Here is a 17,906-nt window from a genome sequence, read left to right as displayed (position 1 = left end):
TTTCCAAAGGTTTCAAGGGTGGCCTGGCATTTGCTGTTCCCTGTTGGCTGTGTCACATTGCCTGCTCCCAAAGTCTCAGGCTGCCAGCATCTCTCCCCTGGATAATTTGGCTCGTGTTATTTTGTGTTAAAACCGGTATGTTTTTTTAATGGCTATAAATAAGTTAAAACTGTATCTTTAATTAATCACTGCACTTTATATTGTAAGTGGAGATTTTTTGTAATCAATCGTTTATGATTTTAAGATGCCATTTGCTCACTGTCAAATGTATCTAGCTTTTATCCCTGCATGTTTAACAGGTTCAGGATAGAAACAAAATTTCATCAATGAAGGATTCTAATCCATTTAGCCTAGAGCAAATGATTGGTTACTAAGTGGGAAGAGATTGAGCGGATACTTTCATCTAAGCAACAGTGAACTTCAGGCAATAGACAGTATGTTCATAATCTTAAAACCATTTTAAACTAATCTTAAAATGTTTGTTTTTCACTCACACAGGTTTGAAATTGGAAATACATATGTCTCGATGACTAAAACATGAACAACAAATAGGAGCAGCAGCATGTGAAGTATAGAGAAGTAGAAGCATTAATAGAAATATTTCTGCTATAGTAGCTATTAAATGATTTTTTTTACGGTTTGGAAGAAGAACCCATATGTTTATAGGATTTTTTCCCCCCAATTAAAATATGTGTGTGTGAGTGTGTCTTTCTCTAAATATTATTTAGCCACACACACACAGAGTGCATGTATAAAATTGTCTATGAGTGAAGTGAGAGCTGCTTCTCCTTTTGTTTCTTGTCCCACTGGCAGGCAGAAAAGGACACCCAATCCAACCCATCAGCATCTTCACAGCATCTGCCCAGGGCGCGGGCTCAAAGGCCAGTTCATGCTCTCTGGCACCTCCCACGCCCACAAGCCCAGCGGAACCCCAGCCTGGCCTGTGCATCGGCACTGTGCCCGCACTTCAGAGCAGCAGCACCTCACCAGCACCAGGCTCCAGGTGTTCCGAGTTACAGTGCTTTCCTGATACAAACAGGAAACTCAAGTGACAAGCAGGTGGCTGGATATCCAAAAATGTGGTTATTTCCCCCTCGCCTTTAATTTTTTTCTCAAGGGAGTGCATAAATATTTTATATAGGATGTGAATAAGCCATGAAAAGAAGGACTATTGCATTGGAATGACCAAAAAAAAAAAAAAAAAAAAGCTTTTAAAAACTGCTCTACCTCAATTCCTAGACAACTCCAGTCTGATGTGGAGTATATGATCTGTCTGCTAGGATTGAATCCAGGCACTCACCACTTTGTTAGCTTAAGAATTTTGAGCAATTTTTTCCATTTATCTGTATTCTCCCCAAAATCCTTTCACACATTTCTCAGATACATCAATCCTTCCGGCATTCCTCTAGACACTCAGTAGGATGCCCTGCTATAAATATAATAAAGCCTTTTATTATGTCCATTAACCATGGACATGTGTGCTCCAAAAGTTTCCTGACACGCAGTCATTTGTGGCTTTTTAATTATAAACAGAAAATATCTACCAGCAAAAGAAGACAGCAGACTGGAAGAGGATCTTTCTGTGTGTGTTTTGCGTATGTTCTCCGACAGGCTGATGGCACCCACACCCTCCTCCTGATCCCACTGGAGATGCTCTGCATGTGCACGTACGTGTACATAAAAAGCCAGTAACACGACGGATGAGCCTCGGGTGGTACAGGTTTGTCAGCTGTGCCGACCCTGCGGGGCTTGTGCAGGTTTTCAAACCCCAATAACTGATCAACCCTTTTTTCAATATGCAGATGCACCCCCCCCCCTCCATTTTGCAGACTTTGTTCCTCTTGAACTCAGCAGAAAAAAGGCCCAGTAAATTACTTGACAAATTAAGTCATTTATTGAATGCGTTTTATTTCAACAACCAAAAAATTCTAACAGCCTAACAATGCACATAAGTTAAAAATTAATTATCACTTAGTGATAACAAAGATAAAGTTGATTTACATGGAAAAAAGAACATTTACAATATGTTAATCCTTATTCACATTGTTGATACCGCAATAAAACACAATTTGTTTTTTTTATTTTTTATTTCACAAAAAAGGCGGAAAATTGTGCTTTGTTAAGAGGCACTACAAGAAAAGTTTCTTTCTCCAAATAGATATTATATGATGGATATTGAATAAATAGACATATATGCATTGTAATTCGCAAAGTTCTGGCAAGACCACAGGCTAAAATGCCCACAGATTCACTTAGAACCACTGCAAAATTGGCAGTGAAATTAAAAAGGCAAGACTCAGCATTGAAAAAATACCTAATAAAATTTTTGGTTGAAGTGTAAAAGATACCAAATGTTGATGCCATCATCATCAGATGAACAACCTTACGTAGCTTGGCAAAATTCTGTTTCCTTTCAAATGTATGGAGTGATTTCAGCTACAGGATAAGAAGACAGTTTTGAAAGAGTAGCTCTCGGAGAAACATAAAGCAGCAACCATCGAAATTCTGATTAAAGCTGCAGCATACTACAGAAATAACGGATGAAGAGCAAAAGGGGCATTAAGTAAGCAACCCACCATCATGTTGCAAAGGTATATGAAATTTATGCAGAGATACTCTTACGTTTCAAACATTAGTTTTGAAAAAATCCCTTAAAAACTCCAGAGGTTACTGAGCAGCTAGAATTAGCTTGTATTGCAACGTCTTCTCCCTGTATATTGTCTGTTCTGAGTAAATATCTACACATAGAGGTTTGTTTTTCGTTTTTAACTCCTACCTTTTATACCTTTCAAATATATAAATAGTATTAACAGTTATATTACATTGCCTGGTGTAGTAAACAGAAAGTAACTTTCAAAGTGATATTGCATGAGGTCTTTGTCAAGGTTACATGAAAAGCCCATGTGAAAAAGGAAGAAAAAACCCAGAAGCCTTGTTGGTACGGTTCTGATTGCGGTTTGAACCGGCGTCTGAAATCAATCCAGCTGCAAGAGCGGCAAAGGTGAGGTCTTGTCTCAGAAATCATTGCACGGAAGTGAAAAGTGAATGCTACTTGGTGGCTCTTTCGACATGATGCCTCAGAACGGGTGGATGCTATAGTAGATTGCAGCTTTAGTACTCACGCCATTGAAGAGTCGGTCGGCATTAGCTCTGCTTTATGTAACGCAGCTGCTAGCTAGGTCGCTGCGAAGCCCTTCGAGGAGGAGGTGGGTGGGTGCGAAGGGCCTCGCACGCCCGCAGCCCCCCGCGGCAGGGAGGCTGGGAAGCGCCTGCCCTCGGACGCTGCGCGCTGGGGGTGGGCTGCAGCCTGGGGGACCCGTGGCTGAAAACACTTCATTTCACTGGCACAACACGCGTGACACGGAGGAAGCCCAGCTAAAACAGAAACATGGGGGGTGGGGGGGCTGGCGAGAAGGGCGAAGGGAAGTCAGCAACGCAAACCCTCGGTCTGTCAGCAATTTACCTGGACAGGGTTGTTGGGATCCTGGTGTTTTGTGCCCCGATGTAACTTTACACTTGTGTGTGTGTTTCACTTCAGTATAAACAAAAAGCAACAACAAGAAGGAAGCTTATAAATTTTAAGATCTGAAACAGAGAACAGGTAAATAAAATCCACAGTAAAATGTGGTTCATAGTATGAATTCCATACATCAAATCTCAACACATTATCTTCTCTTTCTATAAAGACCTCGTTAACGGACAAGTCTTCTATGCACTGAATTTCAGGTTTAGTCATTCTGAATCCCATGAAAATTCATCTGTTCACTACGGAAAGGACTGACTGGAGAGTGGAACATGCTGTATCCTTTTAAGTGTGCATTGTGTTTAAAGTACTTTAACTTACTAGTTTTCTTTTTAAGGTGCCCTGATTTGTTTTTCCATTTTCTCTATTTTTTCCCCTCTTTTCTTTTTTTGGCAGTGTTGATTTACGTCTTTAAATACATACCTCAGAAATTACCCATCAAGTTGCCAGATAGGAAGCCATATAATAATAATAATAAAAAAAAATCAGGGATAAACATAGAAAATAAATAGGAATTCAAAAATAGTCACCACACCCTGAGAGCAGGCGGCAGTTTATCAAAAAGCCAAAGCAACTCATTGTGAAGTGGTTTTAATACATAAACAAGTCTCATCTTTAAAGAACTCATTTCACAGTCTATACTTTCAGGTTGTAAAGTTCCGTCCCATGCAATTTTAATATATATATATTTTATGTAAATATATATATATACACACAAAGTTGTAAATTTTCCTTCATTGATTTCATAGGGCTTTTTCTTCCCATTTACTTGCTAGATGTCCCTTTCATAAGTGCAAGATTAATGAAGGCATAATCCTATGTGATTACAATGATTACTTCAGTCAAACGTAGGAAGGGTAACACTCGAGTGTCTGTGTAAAGGCGCTGTCTGATCGGGCAATGCTGAATTCATTCAGTTTGCACATGGATCATGCGCAACGGAAACAAACAAAAGTAGAAAGAGGAAAAAAAATTAAAACCAGAAAATCCTTAGATCAACGTATTGCTTTCTGCGCTCCTATCTCGCATTATCTCTGGTCAATGTCCGCTGGAGCCGCCTTGCTTTTGTCGGGGTTCTCCTCCTCAGGCTCCACTTTGTACATTTCCTCAGAGCCCTCCTCACTGTCGTTCTCCTCCGACTCCGTCAGCAGCTCCTCATCCTTGTACTCTGCCACGTCAACCACCGTTCCCAAATGCTCTTTTAGCTTCCCGTGATGCTTTACGTGGTAACGTTGGTTCTGGAAGAATTTGATGATGGTGTGTTTGGGGAGATCCAGCTGAGCAGAGAGGGTGTGGATGGCTTCCTGATCAGGGTAGAGACCCACATCGTGGATAAAGCTTTGAAGGATACCTAGAGCCTCCAAGGAGATCTTGGTACGGGATCTTGGCTTTTTGGCACAACTGTCCTCAGCGGGTGGAGGAGGAGCCTCTTCTCTAGGTGGGGAATTCTCCTTCGCGGGCTGGGACTGCTGTCTGTGCAGCACCTACGAGATCAAACAGACAGACTTCATGTACGTGCTGACCCCCTCGGTGCTTGAGATAAGGGCACTTGTACAGGTCTTTACACAGGGTCTGCTGTGTTTGGTGAAGAAAAGTACTAATTACTATTCATTTTGCACTACCTTTCTTACCTGTAAGACTGCTGCACCAGTAGCTACAGACTGAAAGGAGAAAGCGATATAAAAGGCAAGTGATATAAAATAAATATAAACCCACAAATAATAAGTACAAAATGTAGGTAATAAAAAGAAATAAAAAATAGCCAAAATAAAAATTAGGTCAAAAGGTATTGCAGTCTCGTGGTCACGATGACTGGCCAGTTGTCCCATCTCAGACAAGTCATTCTCCCGCTTTGCTCCTCTTCTCCCCACTCCTTGTTTCCTCTTGTCTTTTTAGGCTAGAGACTCTCACCCTTTCTACAAGATGCCAAGTACCACATAAGGCCTAATCACACGTGGGATCGTCAGGTGCTGCTTTATCATGAATAATGATTTGGCATTAAAATCCACCACAGCTGCTTTATGACCAAAAAAATAATAATAAAAGTCCAGACATTTGTTAAGATTTCCCTTCTATGAAGAGCGACACTGTAGTCAGTTCAGTTGCTTCGCAGAGCTGGCTTGAACAGATTTCTCCATATGACATCTGTATTAATTTCACTAGTTGAGGAGTTCTGAGTTCAAATAATTATATCCCTCCATTCTGAGAAAGCCTCTGGGCAAACACGGTTTTCAGTCTTGTAACAGATTTTCACCAGCAGTATCTCCTTTTCGGCAAGCATAAAGAAAGCGTATGTAGCTCTTAATCTTCCTAACAGCCACTTCAAATGACTAAGAGAGGGCCTTGTGGAGCCCTTATTCCAGGGGAAAAAATACCTGCTCTGAATTGTTAGAAATACGGAGGAGCTCCATATGCTTTCTTTAAAACCAAATCTATAGAAGAGAAATTACTGGCAAAAATCCCCTACAGGATTGAGGGTTGTATTTGCCCAGAGGTTTCTTCAGATGCAGAGAAATAATTATTAGAACTCAATGCTACAGAGCTAACAAAATCAATATGGATAAATATCTCCTTCCACAAATAAGAGGGAATTCTGGCTCTTCACCCAAAGAAGAAAACTGCTGCAAACTGTAACATCCAGAAAATCAACCCTACATTAAAGCTCTCTAAAGGGAAAAAAATAAAGATAAATAATAGAAATGTGCTGAGAACTTGCACTGAATTTTACACACATACGGAGCCCCCAGTAAAACGCTACACTAGTCAAGTTATTACTGCAAGAGGGAAGTCCACTGTGGAATATCAGCCTGTTAAGCAAATAAATAAAAAGGCTCTGTGCCGAAGAGCCCTTTATTCATTTCCTTCATAAAACGTTGTTGTCATAGTAATTTATAACATCAACGATCTTCAGTCACAGTTTTTGAAAAGCACATCAAAGTCCCCAGCCACGGCCCACCACGCATGTGTGGCTGAGGAGCCGAACCTGGAGGAGATGGTGTGAAACGACCCGAGCTGCAGCCTGGCCAAGGGACTGCCTGTCTTCTGCTGCACCTGATGGCAGCAGGAGGCACTCAGCCGGCCAAGAGGCGCCACGTCTCCAGCTGCTGCTCAGCACCAGCCACGGAGGCAGGACTCGGCCCCGCGTCCCCGGTGCCTTGATGAGCAGCGGGTGTGTGTGCGAGGGTGGGCACGTGCAGACACACAACTGCACGTCCTGCCAACTGCAGCACAAGTCACTGCCACCGCTGCCGTGGAGCGATGCTTGTGACAGTGACGGAAAGCACCCGAACCAGGAGGCAGCTTCATGGCAGCTCCATGCTGTCAGCTAAAAGCAGGTGTCACCACCGGTGACAGGCAGGGCTTGCCACACTCCTGGCAAGAAGCGCTGCAAATGTTTTTTGGTGCCAATAGATTCATTTTCTTCCCAAGCACATAAATACTCAGGGTGTCATAGACATGGAGCTAACCAAGGAGCTGGGGGAAAGGAGACACTCAAATGGGAATGATGGATATTCTGGTTTATGTTTTATTACATCTCTTGTAATAAAAGAGCATAATGTTCCAAAGAACATAATCACTCGGCTGCTCTTTGAGGACTTCTTTTTTGTCCATGGACTGTTTTCAAAGAGAAGGACTGACGTTTCCAAATAGAAGGGTTACAGACGAGGTCAGATCTGTACCTACATCGGCAGGGAGCACTGGAAGCAGCAGGGCCGGGATCGCTGACACTAGCCAAGGACCCAGCCCCATACATTTGTCACACAGCCCCTTACCTACGTTATCTCCCCTGTTGTGCCCTCTGGTCCTGTCCCCGGACACCGTGAAGCCCAGAGCAGCCAAAAAGAGAAGGATTTAACACCACAAATAAACTGCCGGGGAATTTACAGACAGCGTCATATGAAAAGCCTCAAGCAGCATTGCTAATCAGAAGCTGAATTCAAGTAGCAGCTAACAGAGATAGAAACATATCCAGAAAGAGTGCGAATTACTCGGTTCATTCCTGTTGGAGTTGGAAGCGGGCTTTTTTCCCCCTTCCAGTTGACAAATAGCATGAGAAACGATCCAGCCTGAAAAATGTTACAAGACTTCCAATCAAATATAATGATGAAAAAAATCCAACAATACAGGATCAGCAGCAGTAAAATGTTTAATTTGAAGGAGATGAAGAGATGCCTACAGCATCTATAAAGCAATCAACCAAAGAGAGGGCTGAGAGCGGGAGGGAAAGAATAATTTTACTTAACCCTTCCTTTTCTGGAGTGACCTCTCCATCCTCTCCAAAAGAGAAACAATAACTCAGGGGTTATCAGTGTAAAACATTAGAAAAAGATTTAATTTTGACTTACTGTTTTCCTAAATAAGACAAAACCCTAAAGCTACTCTTTATAACAGATAAATCTCATGATTTCACTAATTTCTTGGGGCTTGCACTGGATTTCCAGTGGCATTAACAAAGGATTTCAGCAACACAACATTACCCATATACAGACAGACAGATAAATGTGCAGAATTTCCTTCAGGTTTAGGCTGTGATCAGTTTTGTATTTCCTTCCAATAATATGGGCTACTTAATACAAAAAAGCATGCTTTTCTATGGGAAACAGATCAACTGTTAAGACACATGATACAATATGAAATCTAAATTACCTTTTTGTTAAATATTTTGACCTACATTGGTAAAAACTAGTCAATTTGGGCAGTTTGCTTACTTCATGTCCAGCTCTGCACGCCACAGCCTCATAGAGGAAACTACCCATTTTTGGCATAGAATCACAGAATGGTTTGGGTTGGAAGGGACCTTAAAGCCCATCTAGTTCCAACCCCCCTGCCATGGGCAGGGACACCCTCCACTAGACCACGTTGCCCAAAGCCTCATCCAACCTGGCCTTGACACTTCCAGGGAAGGGCCATCCACAACCTCTCCAGGCAGCCTGTGTTGCCAAAACCTGGCAGTTCCAGATTTTGGGGTCATTATTATGCTCTTATATCTGCAGGTAAAATTTCCAGTGGCTACACAAACTGCTGTGCAGACTCTGCTGCAACATTGGTTTTTGGGTCAGCGCTGCTCTGCTTCCGTACTGCAAATAAAGAAGCCCCACTGATCTTCCGTGACTGAAGTACAGGCTGCAGCACATTTTCCAGTGCAGATAAACCCCCCAAATGACGGTCTGACCTACCATGAAATGCCAGGCATATGGTGGGCTTCAGAGAGAAGGGATAAAACTGAGGGCACATCCCGGTGCCCTCCTTTCCCACTCCCCTCTCCTTCCTCCGTGTCCTTCCCTGCCGCTCCCTGGCCACAGGTGGGGCAGCCTCCTCCTCCTCCAGCCACCACCATCTGGAGCTGACTTCCCTTCCCCTCCCTCCCTCCTCACCGACTCCCCATCTACTTTCAAATCAAATGTGAAGATATAGATTTCCTTCCATGCCCACAGGACTTATTTTTTCCATCCCTTCAAGAGATTTCATTTTTTAACTCTACAGGCATGGCTGCCTTCTCAGCGTTTCAGAACAGCGTGGGTACAGAAGATGCTGCTTTATGAAGGTTCATTCAGGTAGACTTTAACTTCACAGACAAACCCATTTTTTCAAACAAATTAACCAGTCCTGATAGAAAACTTGCAAGAAAATGAGTATGATGGAGGTTGACTTTAAAAGATAAAGTGACTGGTCTTAAATCACACTGTACTGAAATATGATTTGAAGGCCACAATGAAAACCAGCTGGAAGCCATGTGTAAAATATAATAGTACATGCCTACAGGGAAGGAAGTGAGATATTGAATGATTAAGTTTAGGAGAGTATATAATGTAGTGTATCATTACGGGAGTGATCAGGATTACTTGTAATAAGCTAAGGGTTTGTGGTCTTTCTAAAATCCAAAGCCAAGAGTTATTGGGGGGAAGGGATCACTGCACTGTTTTACACATGTCTGCTCCCCATGTCTTGGGATGCTCCTGCAGGAGAAACCTGACTTGGGCAGACTGGGACAGCCACGTTCCCACAGAAAAGAGAGGTGAGCAAACCCCAACTGAATGATGAACGTCATGTAATTGCAGTCTGTGTCTGCGCTGTGTTTAATTTTGGCTGGATTCACTATCCCACTGCTGTTTGTTTCCATTTCCACCCACTTTCTAGCTAGAACTAGACACGTGAAAATGGTGAGCAGCTAAGGGGAGCCAAGCAGGACGTTTGAACAGGGTACACACACGCACTCAGGCACCAACTGCAGCACGGCACTGGCTGACAACGCTCACTCAGTGAAATGCCACCTTTCGTTGCCTGAACAGCTGTTGCAGTGGATTAGAAACAAGAACTGCATTTCTATGTGAAAACCCCAAGCTCTTTTGTTTCGTAGTGTGGGTCTGCTCTTCTTCCCTCTGCAGATGGGATTAGTCACGTGAGCTCCTTTCTGACAAGTTTTGCTGAGATGATGAGGTGCTCCTTACTATCAGAAATGCCAAAAATGTTACATTCTCAGAAGACAAGACTCTACATTTGCCACAGAGACTGCCCTTCTGAACAGTGAGCTCCAACAGGTACCTCAAGCGGTGTGTGCTGAGCAGGACCGATTCTCATAACCCAAACCCACAAGGGGCAGAGTTTAATGGATTGGTCTTCGCTCCTCCACAGTGGGAAGGGGTCTCACTTTTTAGCTTTCCTGCACGTTTACGTTGCTCTCGTAGCCAACCATGACGCTGTATCACACCAAGGACTTTCATGCCAAAGAGAGCAAGTTTTCAGCCAGCTAAGGAGCCCAAAATAAAAGCCAGAGAGAATGCCCACACTTTACAAAAAGTAGGTTCACTACCTCTGTTTGGTCCATCCGACACCGGTCATCTATTACATCCCTTACAGTCAGCAGGAGTCAGCAGGATCTACCGCCGGTTTGACTCAATGCAAAAATGAATTCACTATGTACTTCATGTAAGCAAGTCCCTTGGAAAACCTCCTTCCCGATGACCAGCTGTTGTCAAAGGGAGGGCAGGAGGACAAGCCTAGGCAAGGTGTTCAGCTGCATTTACTGAGACCTGTAGCTGGAATTTGCAACACTTCACCTCTGAAAGCCGAAGCTCCCAGGCAGCGCCTACCTATCACTTTAACAGTTTACTTAGAAGACAACCTCCATCACCTTGCCAAGAAATCTTATTCCTAGGAGGAACTGTCTGTCCCTCTTAGCAGATCTTACAGGAGTAGCCCGCAGATTATCTATTCAAACAACCAACCTTACACTCGCTACTCACTGTCTCGCGCAGCTTATCTTCGTATACAGAAACCTGCAAGAAGAGAACAGAGCAAACTGCTGCCATAAACAGGTTTGCACCCCAACAGCCTCCCAGTCCGGGGCTTGCAGGGGTAAGAGCGTTAATTAGACGCAATCACTGTGCCAAGACACTTTACAGGTTTCCTAGGAATGTCTGTACAAGAAACTGTAGCAGAAGTTACAATTTGCACCTGTGTTCATTTCTTTCCTCTTAAAAATGTGGTTGTTAGACTACTCTTTTTTTTTTCCCTTGCAAAAATATATTCATTTAGGTAAACGCTGCAGCACTAGTCGCCGCTCCAAATGAAGTATTTTCTTTGGGCTCATTCTCACAGTGGTGATTTCACACCTTGACACCATAAAGCTGTGTTAAAGACTGTGGTTTAGTTTCCTTGCTTTTCTTGGATTATACAGTATCCTAAGGTCAAAACTCAGGAAAATCCAAAACTGTTATTAAAAAAGAAAAAGTATCTATGAAGTGATGACAAATTGCAGACTACAGGTGTTAGATTACATTTTGACTCCAGGCAGGTTTAATATACTTTAGTTTCCTTTTACAATTGCCCTTAGCAGGTACTGTTATCGGTAAGGGATTTAAAAAAATATATGGTACTCAATAAAAGAAGACCGTGTCAAAAGAAATCAATATGAGCGTGCAAAATGGTAGGAAGTCTGACATGGATAAATATGTTCACTTTCATCTAACTTCAGTCTGAGCTTCTTTTAATTTTGTAGCTCAAATGCTAGCCGCACATCTTGTGCATTTTCCAATGCAGCTCAGTAATTGTTTCACAAAAGTAAACACCGTTATTAGAGATAATTATAATACATGTTTGTGATATGATGTACGCCGTCTCATGCAAGCCAGACCAAATCAGCCAACCAGGGCTGGTGGCTACAACAACTTGTGACCCAGCAGCCCTGGCTCTTATTGAGCTGCAAAGACAAAGCAGTCACACAGTAAAAAAATCCCCCAAATATTCAGGCCTTTCCTATCACCCTTCATCTGCTCCTGACCACCACTGGAGCCAGAATATTGGATCAGACAAACCCCAAATCCTAAATCTTTCAGCTCTGAGGTACAAGTCACTCTCTGAGCCACGCAAAAGGGGAGTCAGAGGGAACCGTGAGGAGAGAAATGAGTTCCACAGGGAATCCAAAGTCAAAGACAAGTTTGGTTTCCAGGCTGGAATGTGAGCTGGTTGAAGTGATTCATTTCAACATCTTTGGAGCACACTCGCCACATGCTTCCCTTTGCTTTATGGCAGTCGCCTTGCTTAAGGGCAGGAAATAGGCAGTGATCTGAAAACATGGCAAGGCACAGAAAAACCACCTAGTCTCTGAAATAGTGGCCCCATCCTGCAGTTCTTCTCCAGGACCAAACTGTCAAAATTGGTCAAAAAGGTGACTAAAAAGACAACAGGAAGAAAGAAAAAAAAAACAAAAAAAAAGCCCCCAACCCAAAACTTTCCGTTGTGCATTGCTTTTTGCCACCCCATGCAAAGCGATAAGCATGAGCAAAATGCAATTAATCTTGACCTGAAGGCGGGGGGAAGGTGTCTCCCCCCTCCGGCACACACTGCTCCCATTAATGCTAACAGGAGCTTAGCACGCATCAAAGAGCAAATACACCACAAAACATTTTTAAGAGCTATCATCACTGGAGATAAAATATAAATTACGGCCTGATTACACTGTGCTGCTAAGAGGCTACATGTGCCGTGTAGCTCGCAGTGACAACTGGAGATGACCAGATAACTTCTGGACAGGTCTAAGTTTACCATAAAACATCTGTGCAGAGGAATCTTTCCTTGTCTTTGCTTTCCTTTCAAGAAGCCATGGCACTGCTGTCTGCACAGTTGTGTGAAGAATGTTTACAAATCAGCTTGACAAAGAGAAAAAAAAATTCTGCCATCACTTGACCACAGTCATGATCTTATTCTTCAGTAATGCGTGGTTTATTTCCCTTTCCTGATCTCTGTTAATAGACAGCACGTGCCTACACAATAGCCACTATTTTGTCTGTATAATGTTAAAAAAATAAATCACAAAACTCTGACAATACAGAGCGGTGTCCCGGTGTTTCCTCGGGTAACTGCTCTCCCTCGAATGCTAACTCAACTCTTCCCACAAAAGCACAGGCACAACTTTCATTGCTGCGCAAGTGCCTGAGAACTGGCTGATTTTATGGGGTAGCATAAATGAGCTCATGCTGATGAACGTTAGTGGATTAGCTCTGAATTTCCCATCTTTGGCTGGTTGAAGCCAGATTCTTAGGTTTACTGCGTAGCGACTGTGGCCAGCAGTGGATATCTCTCTCTGAAATACCTAGCTGCCACCTGGGAAGGTTGTCAGCAACGACTATTCAGCCCACAGGTGGAGCCGGCACGTACCTACCGTATAAATACACGACAGGCCAGATTCATTCCAGCTTCTGCTGGCACAAACCAGGACGCTGGTGACAGAGAGGCCAATGTGGCCAGGAAGTGTTGCACAACGCCGCTGTAGACTCTCTCCTGAAGGCATGGGTGATGGATGACTCCATTGTCTGGGGATGGGGCACGGCCAGCACAGCTGGCATGGGGGCTGGCTTGCCGCATCCCCCGGCAGGCAGGCAGGCAGGCAGGCAGGCAGGCAGGCAGGCAGGCAGGCAGGCCTCTGCCAGCCTCGGAGAAGCCACGCAAGCCTCTCTTGCCTGTAACCTGCGGCAGCGAGGCGGCCTCCCCCCGCAAGGGAAAAAGCAACAGCCCCATCAAGGTTCGCACTGCCCTTCCGCACTGCGATGCTGACTGGAGTCCCATTCAAGTGGGACTTTGAACATCTGTGAACGCATCAAGGGCCACAAAACCTTCCAGTTAACACTCACCTTCTTCAAAACAAGACCAAGAGCTTTGGGGGCCTCTAACTTGCCTCTTCCATGCTTTCTCTTGCAGCCCTAGCAAGGCTCTCCGGGGTGCTGTGGTGCGTAGCACCCTGCTTGGCAGTTTCCAAATAGAGACAGAACTTGGTCTGAGTTTCCCCATCCCAACCCTGCTAATCCGAATGAGGAGCTGGCAGAATGCCACAGGAACTAAGGAAGTAACAAAAGGCTTTTTGGGTTGCTTTTCTGCAGACAAAATACTGCCTGTATCCTCTACGTTTTCTTGTTTAATTAACACTACACATGGTCTCCTTTTCATCGAAAAATCAGAAGAGTATTTGCGGGCAGCGTGAGCAAGATCTTCCCTGACAAGCCCCAACCTAGAACCACGCTTAAGGCCAAGCTCTAAACCCCTAACTATGGTGGCACGGATGGCGCCACTATAATCATGTTGTTTTCCAGTTACTCAGATCAGGAGTAGGCGCTGCATTATTTCAGGAAGGATATGTTTGGATTAGACACTGGATTCTGGGGGGGTGTATGGGGGGGTAATTATTTGTCCCATCAAACTGTTTTAGGTCCTTACAGATGGCTATTTGGGGTTCCAGGAATACCCAACTGTACTGCTAATTTTTACAGTGGGGGCAGTTTAGAAGTCAGAAGAACCTGACTGTTATGGTTAGTGAAAATAGTAGATTTGTGCTGATAAAACACTACTCAGCATGTTTTTTGCTTTCTAGACGTAACCACCAATGCACTTAATAACAGGACTTGAGCAAACTATACTGTGTGAATCAAACACATAAAAGTATAAATATTTCTTTTTTTAGAAAGCAAGTCTTAAAAATTGCATTATAATCAACTGCCATGGTAAAAGGCAAAATATCCAGCATTACCACACACGCAACTGGCATCATGTGCTTTATTATACCCTTAGCTTGAAACTGGGTAAATAAAAACCAAATGACCAAAGTACAGTCTCCTGCACGGATTAGGGCTCTGAGGACAGGAGGCCTCGGAGAATTAGATCTGAAATCCTTTGTCTTCCTGATTACACTCTGGAAAAGGTGCGCACATCCGGAAGACCGAGGAAGCTACACTGCTGTTACTGCTCCCCATGTCTCACTACTCTGACCTGTACCTATTTTATAGGCTCTGGATGCTGGAAGAAAAAGCCTTCATGGAAAGTAAACAGCACCTGCAGTTTATATTCACAGTACTAGAAAATACACAGTTGGGGAAAATATGCAGTTGTTCATTTTTAAGAAAATGGTTTAATATACGGCCAGCGAGGCAGTATTAGGACAAAGCTCCAAAGCATTAGGATGACGCTGTTCTGGCCCTGGGATCCATCCCCAGCTTTGCCGCTGCCTGCTGTGGGGAGCTCTGTGGACCGCTCTGTGGCTGCCTGCACACACGTAACGGCAAGGGTAAGCTCGCACGTAACACAAGCCTCCAGCTTGTGTAGATCTGTGTGCAAGGAGACCCAGGCTTTTGCTAGAAATGCAAAACACCATTCTTTGCTTCATTAAGATTGGAATTGTGTGGCATTTTTCAGCCAAAAATCTTTCTTTCGGTCAAAAACGTCGACTGGGTGACATCAAAGTATTGCCTAAATAAGTCTACTTTGCCAAGCTGTTTGTCTGGGGAGGTGGTGGTAGTGGATATTCTGACAAAATTCAAGCAGTTATTTAGGCATTTTTCATGAAACAGCATATTCTGGTTGCTTTTATTCAGAACAACTTTTGCTCTTCAAATTCTTCCTATTTTCCCTTAAAGCATTATGTTGCTCTAAACTGCCAGAGACTTTTTTTTAATTTGTTTTAACTGCAAAATAATAATTTTAAAAGCACCGACATATTTTTTCAGCATTTCAGAAATGCCAGCAACCCCTTGAACTCAGCTCAAGCACTTCTATAGCTCTAGGCTGTACCACCCAAGGAACAGAGGCTCATAGCCATCTATCTACCCACCTACCTCCTTCACCATCATATTTACAAAGGGTTGTACTGATGGGAGCTCTGAAAGAATGAAATGTAACGCAGTTTATAAAAGAAGCTGGATGTGAATCTTTCCTCTCTCAAAATCCAATAAAGCTTATGATTTTTATTGCATGTGGGAGTCCTTTGGTCTATGTAATACTGATTAGCAGCTTGGCCAGTAAGTCTGATAAAATCCAGAAAGTATTTTTGAATATATTCTGGCCCGAGACACCTGGGAGTGAAGCGTGTGTGTTGCAGCTAATGGCCCCAGGGGCACACATGTACCTTGGGATTTTTTCCTTGGTTCTGTTCCATCTCGCCATGGTTTTGTTCCATTCTCTCCAGAAAGAATGACTCCAAGCCTCTCTTATCCTCGAATCTTCCCGGAAAGGAGGTGTGATCTCAAAACTGCTCCCTCTCGCCTTTCCAACACGCACGAACCCAAAAAATTTACAACCTGCTTCAGTCAGAGCTCTGAACTGGACTTTAATGGATCCTAAACAGAGCAACAAAGCACTCTTACTCCTGCTCTCATTTAAACAAGGGAACACCAGGAATAACATCACTCCAAGTCAGCAAGGCTGCCCCGGTGCTAATCAGGCCATTAAGATGGTATAAGCAGTTTGTTTGACACAGAGGGACAAAGACAACCACAGAAATGAATCAAAACCAGAGAAAGATTAGAGATTAAAAGTAATAATACTCCTTTCAGCAAACCACAGTCTGAATGCATGATAAGCGGCTAAAGGACACAATCACTGCAAGATCTAGAGACAAAAAAAGTCATCTCCTGACCGAATGAAATGTAAATTAAACTCGCTCTGGTACAGAAGCGTTTCCTTCACAGGGCAGTACTCACTGCCATTGGGAAATCCAGACCCGTTTGCTGCAAACGAGGGCTGCCGCAGCTGACCCTCCCTGATCTCAATTAAGGAAAACACACACGCTCATAGTCAATGGTTGGAGGGAAAGGAAGGAAAACCCAAACATGGCAGACTTGCTAGAAGAGATTTCCATGGGGGTTCCCTCCCCAAATAAGCAGGTGGTTTCCAGTTAGTCAGGGTCAGGGACTGCCTGTGCGGTTTCCTGCCTGCTTGCCTTTGTAGCTTATCTAGATCTCATCAAGATATGCAGTCCGAAAAAATTAGAATGGGTAAGTACAGAAATTAGAGAAACTAAATACAAATGAGCCTTGGTTTGCACTTGTGCAGACGAGCAGGGGAATGCGTGCCTGCGGGTGGGACGAATGCAGCGGTGCCGGGGCAGCCACGTCGGGCTGCGGCACATCCCATCTGCAGAGGCCGGGTCAGGTCTCATTAACGCCGCGGTGCCTGCCCAGGCACCAAAGCTGTGCCTAACTCTATCCAAAAGACTCTGGGAAACAGCTCAGCTGCTTTGCAAATACCCCTGACATCAGTTTACAACCCTGCCTCCTTGAACTGTGGTGCCGCTGCCCGCTGGCAGATCCCTGTCCACACTCGCTGCCCTCGCAGGGGTGGCACGCACGCAGCGTGCCTCTGAGTGTTTTGCAAAGCTCTGGGCAGACGCTGGCTTTTGCGATGCCGTGCGTGGAGCAAAGCATAAACCCAACCAGGAACGTATGCACAAGCCACCATATGGAAAGGGCATTCTCAAATTAAACCCTGAAACCCAGATGAGATCTGAGCGAAGGACAGTTTCACTTAAAGGAAATCTCTGAGGTCAACCAGCAATTAACTGAAAGGTTCTGATTGAATACGCTATTGACTGCGCTCACATCAGACAGCTTCCTGTTTATTATACCTTATGGGCTGTCTAGGTGCCAAGACATTAAACTGTCAATAATCTATTAATACTAAACAGCTCCTCCCTCCTTATTCCCCCATGCAAATACTCTTAGGCTAAGAAACTCCACTAAAAAGATGGAAATTTTTTAAGTGAGATGGAAATGAGCTTTTTAGGGTATTTCTTTGCTTGGTTCCAGCTGAAAGTACAGCAACATTCATAAACAATATAACACGCAGTCTATAACTACATGGAAAAAATTGTGTTAAAAAAAATCAGACATGATTGAGACCATATCCTGAAATCTGGCTTTCTTTTCCAAGCCATCTTTAAACAGTCTAAGTTAAATTTAATTAACAATTTACAACAAGGAGAGAGAAGTTATTTAAAGAGAGGCCTACAGGTCCTCAACATTCAGTGTCTGGGAAACAGTTGTATATAAAAAAAAAAAGTTTTAATGAATTTAATAGAGAAAAGCACTTTAATTAAATGCTGTCAAAGAGGATTGTATTA

The 17,906-nt window shown here is 43.6% G+C and overlaps 1 protein-coding gene across 4 annotated transcripts in view; it reads right to left on the bottom strand.

The window, feature by feature from the left end:
- Positions 1-1,906: 1,906 nt before the first annotated feature.
- SATB2 (SATB homeobox 2) overlaps positions 1,907-17,906 on the bottom strand; it is a 133,262-nt gene continuing 117,262 nt past the window's right edge. For 2 of the 4 annotated variants that reach the window (XM_054830458.1, XM_054830457.1), the window contains exon 11: positions 1,907-5,007. In XM_054830458.1, the coding sequence (XP_054686433.1) occupies positions 4,552-5,007 (456 nt within the window). In that variant the 3' untranslated portion in view covers positions 1,907-4,551. The remainder of the gene's footprint in view (positions 5,008-17,906) is intronic. The other 2 variants (XR_008577695.1, XR_008577696.1) reach the window with 2 other exon arrangements.

This window comes from Grus americana, chromosome 6, assembly GCF_028858705.1.
Source record: "Grus americana isolate bGruAme1 chromosome 6, bGruAme1.mat, whole genome shotgun sequence".
NCBI lineage: Eukaryota > Metazoa > Chordata > Aves > Gruiformes > Gruidae > Grus > Grus americana.
The sequence above is the reverse complement of the archived record's forward strand: the minus strand, read 5'-3'. Positions and strand labels throughout refer to the sequence as shown.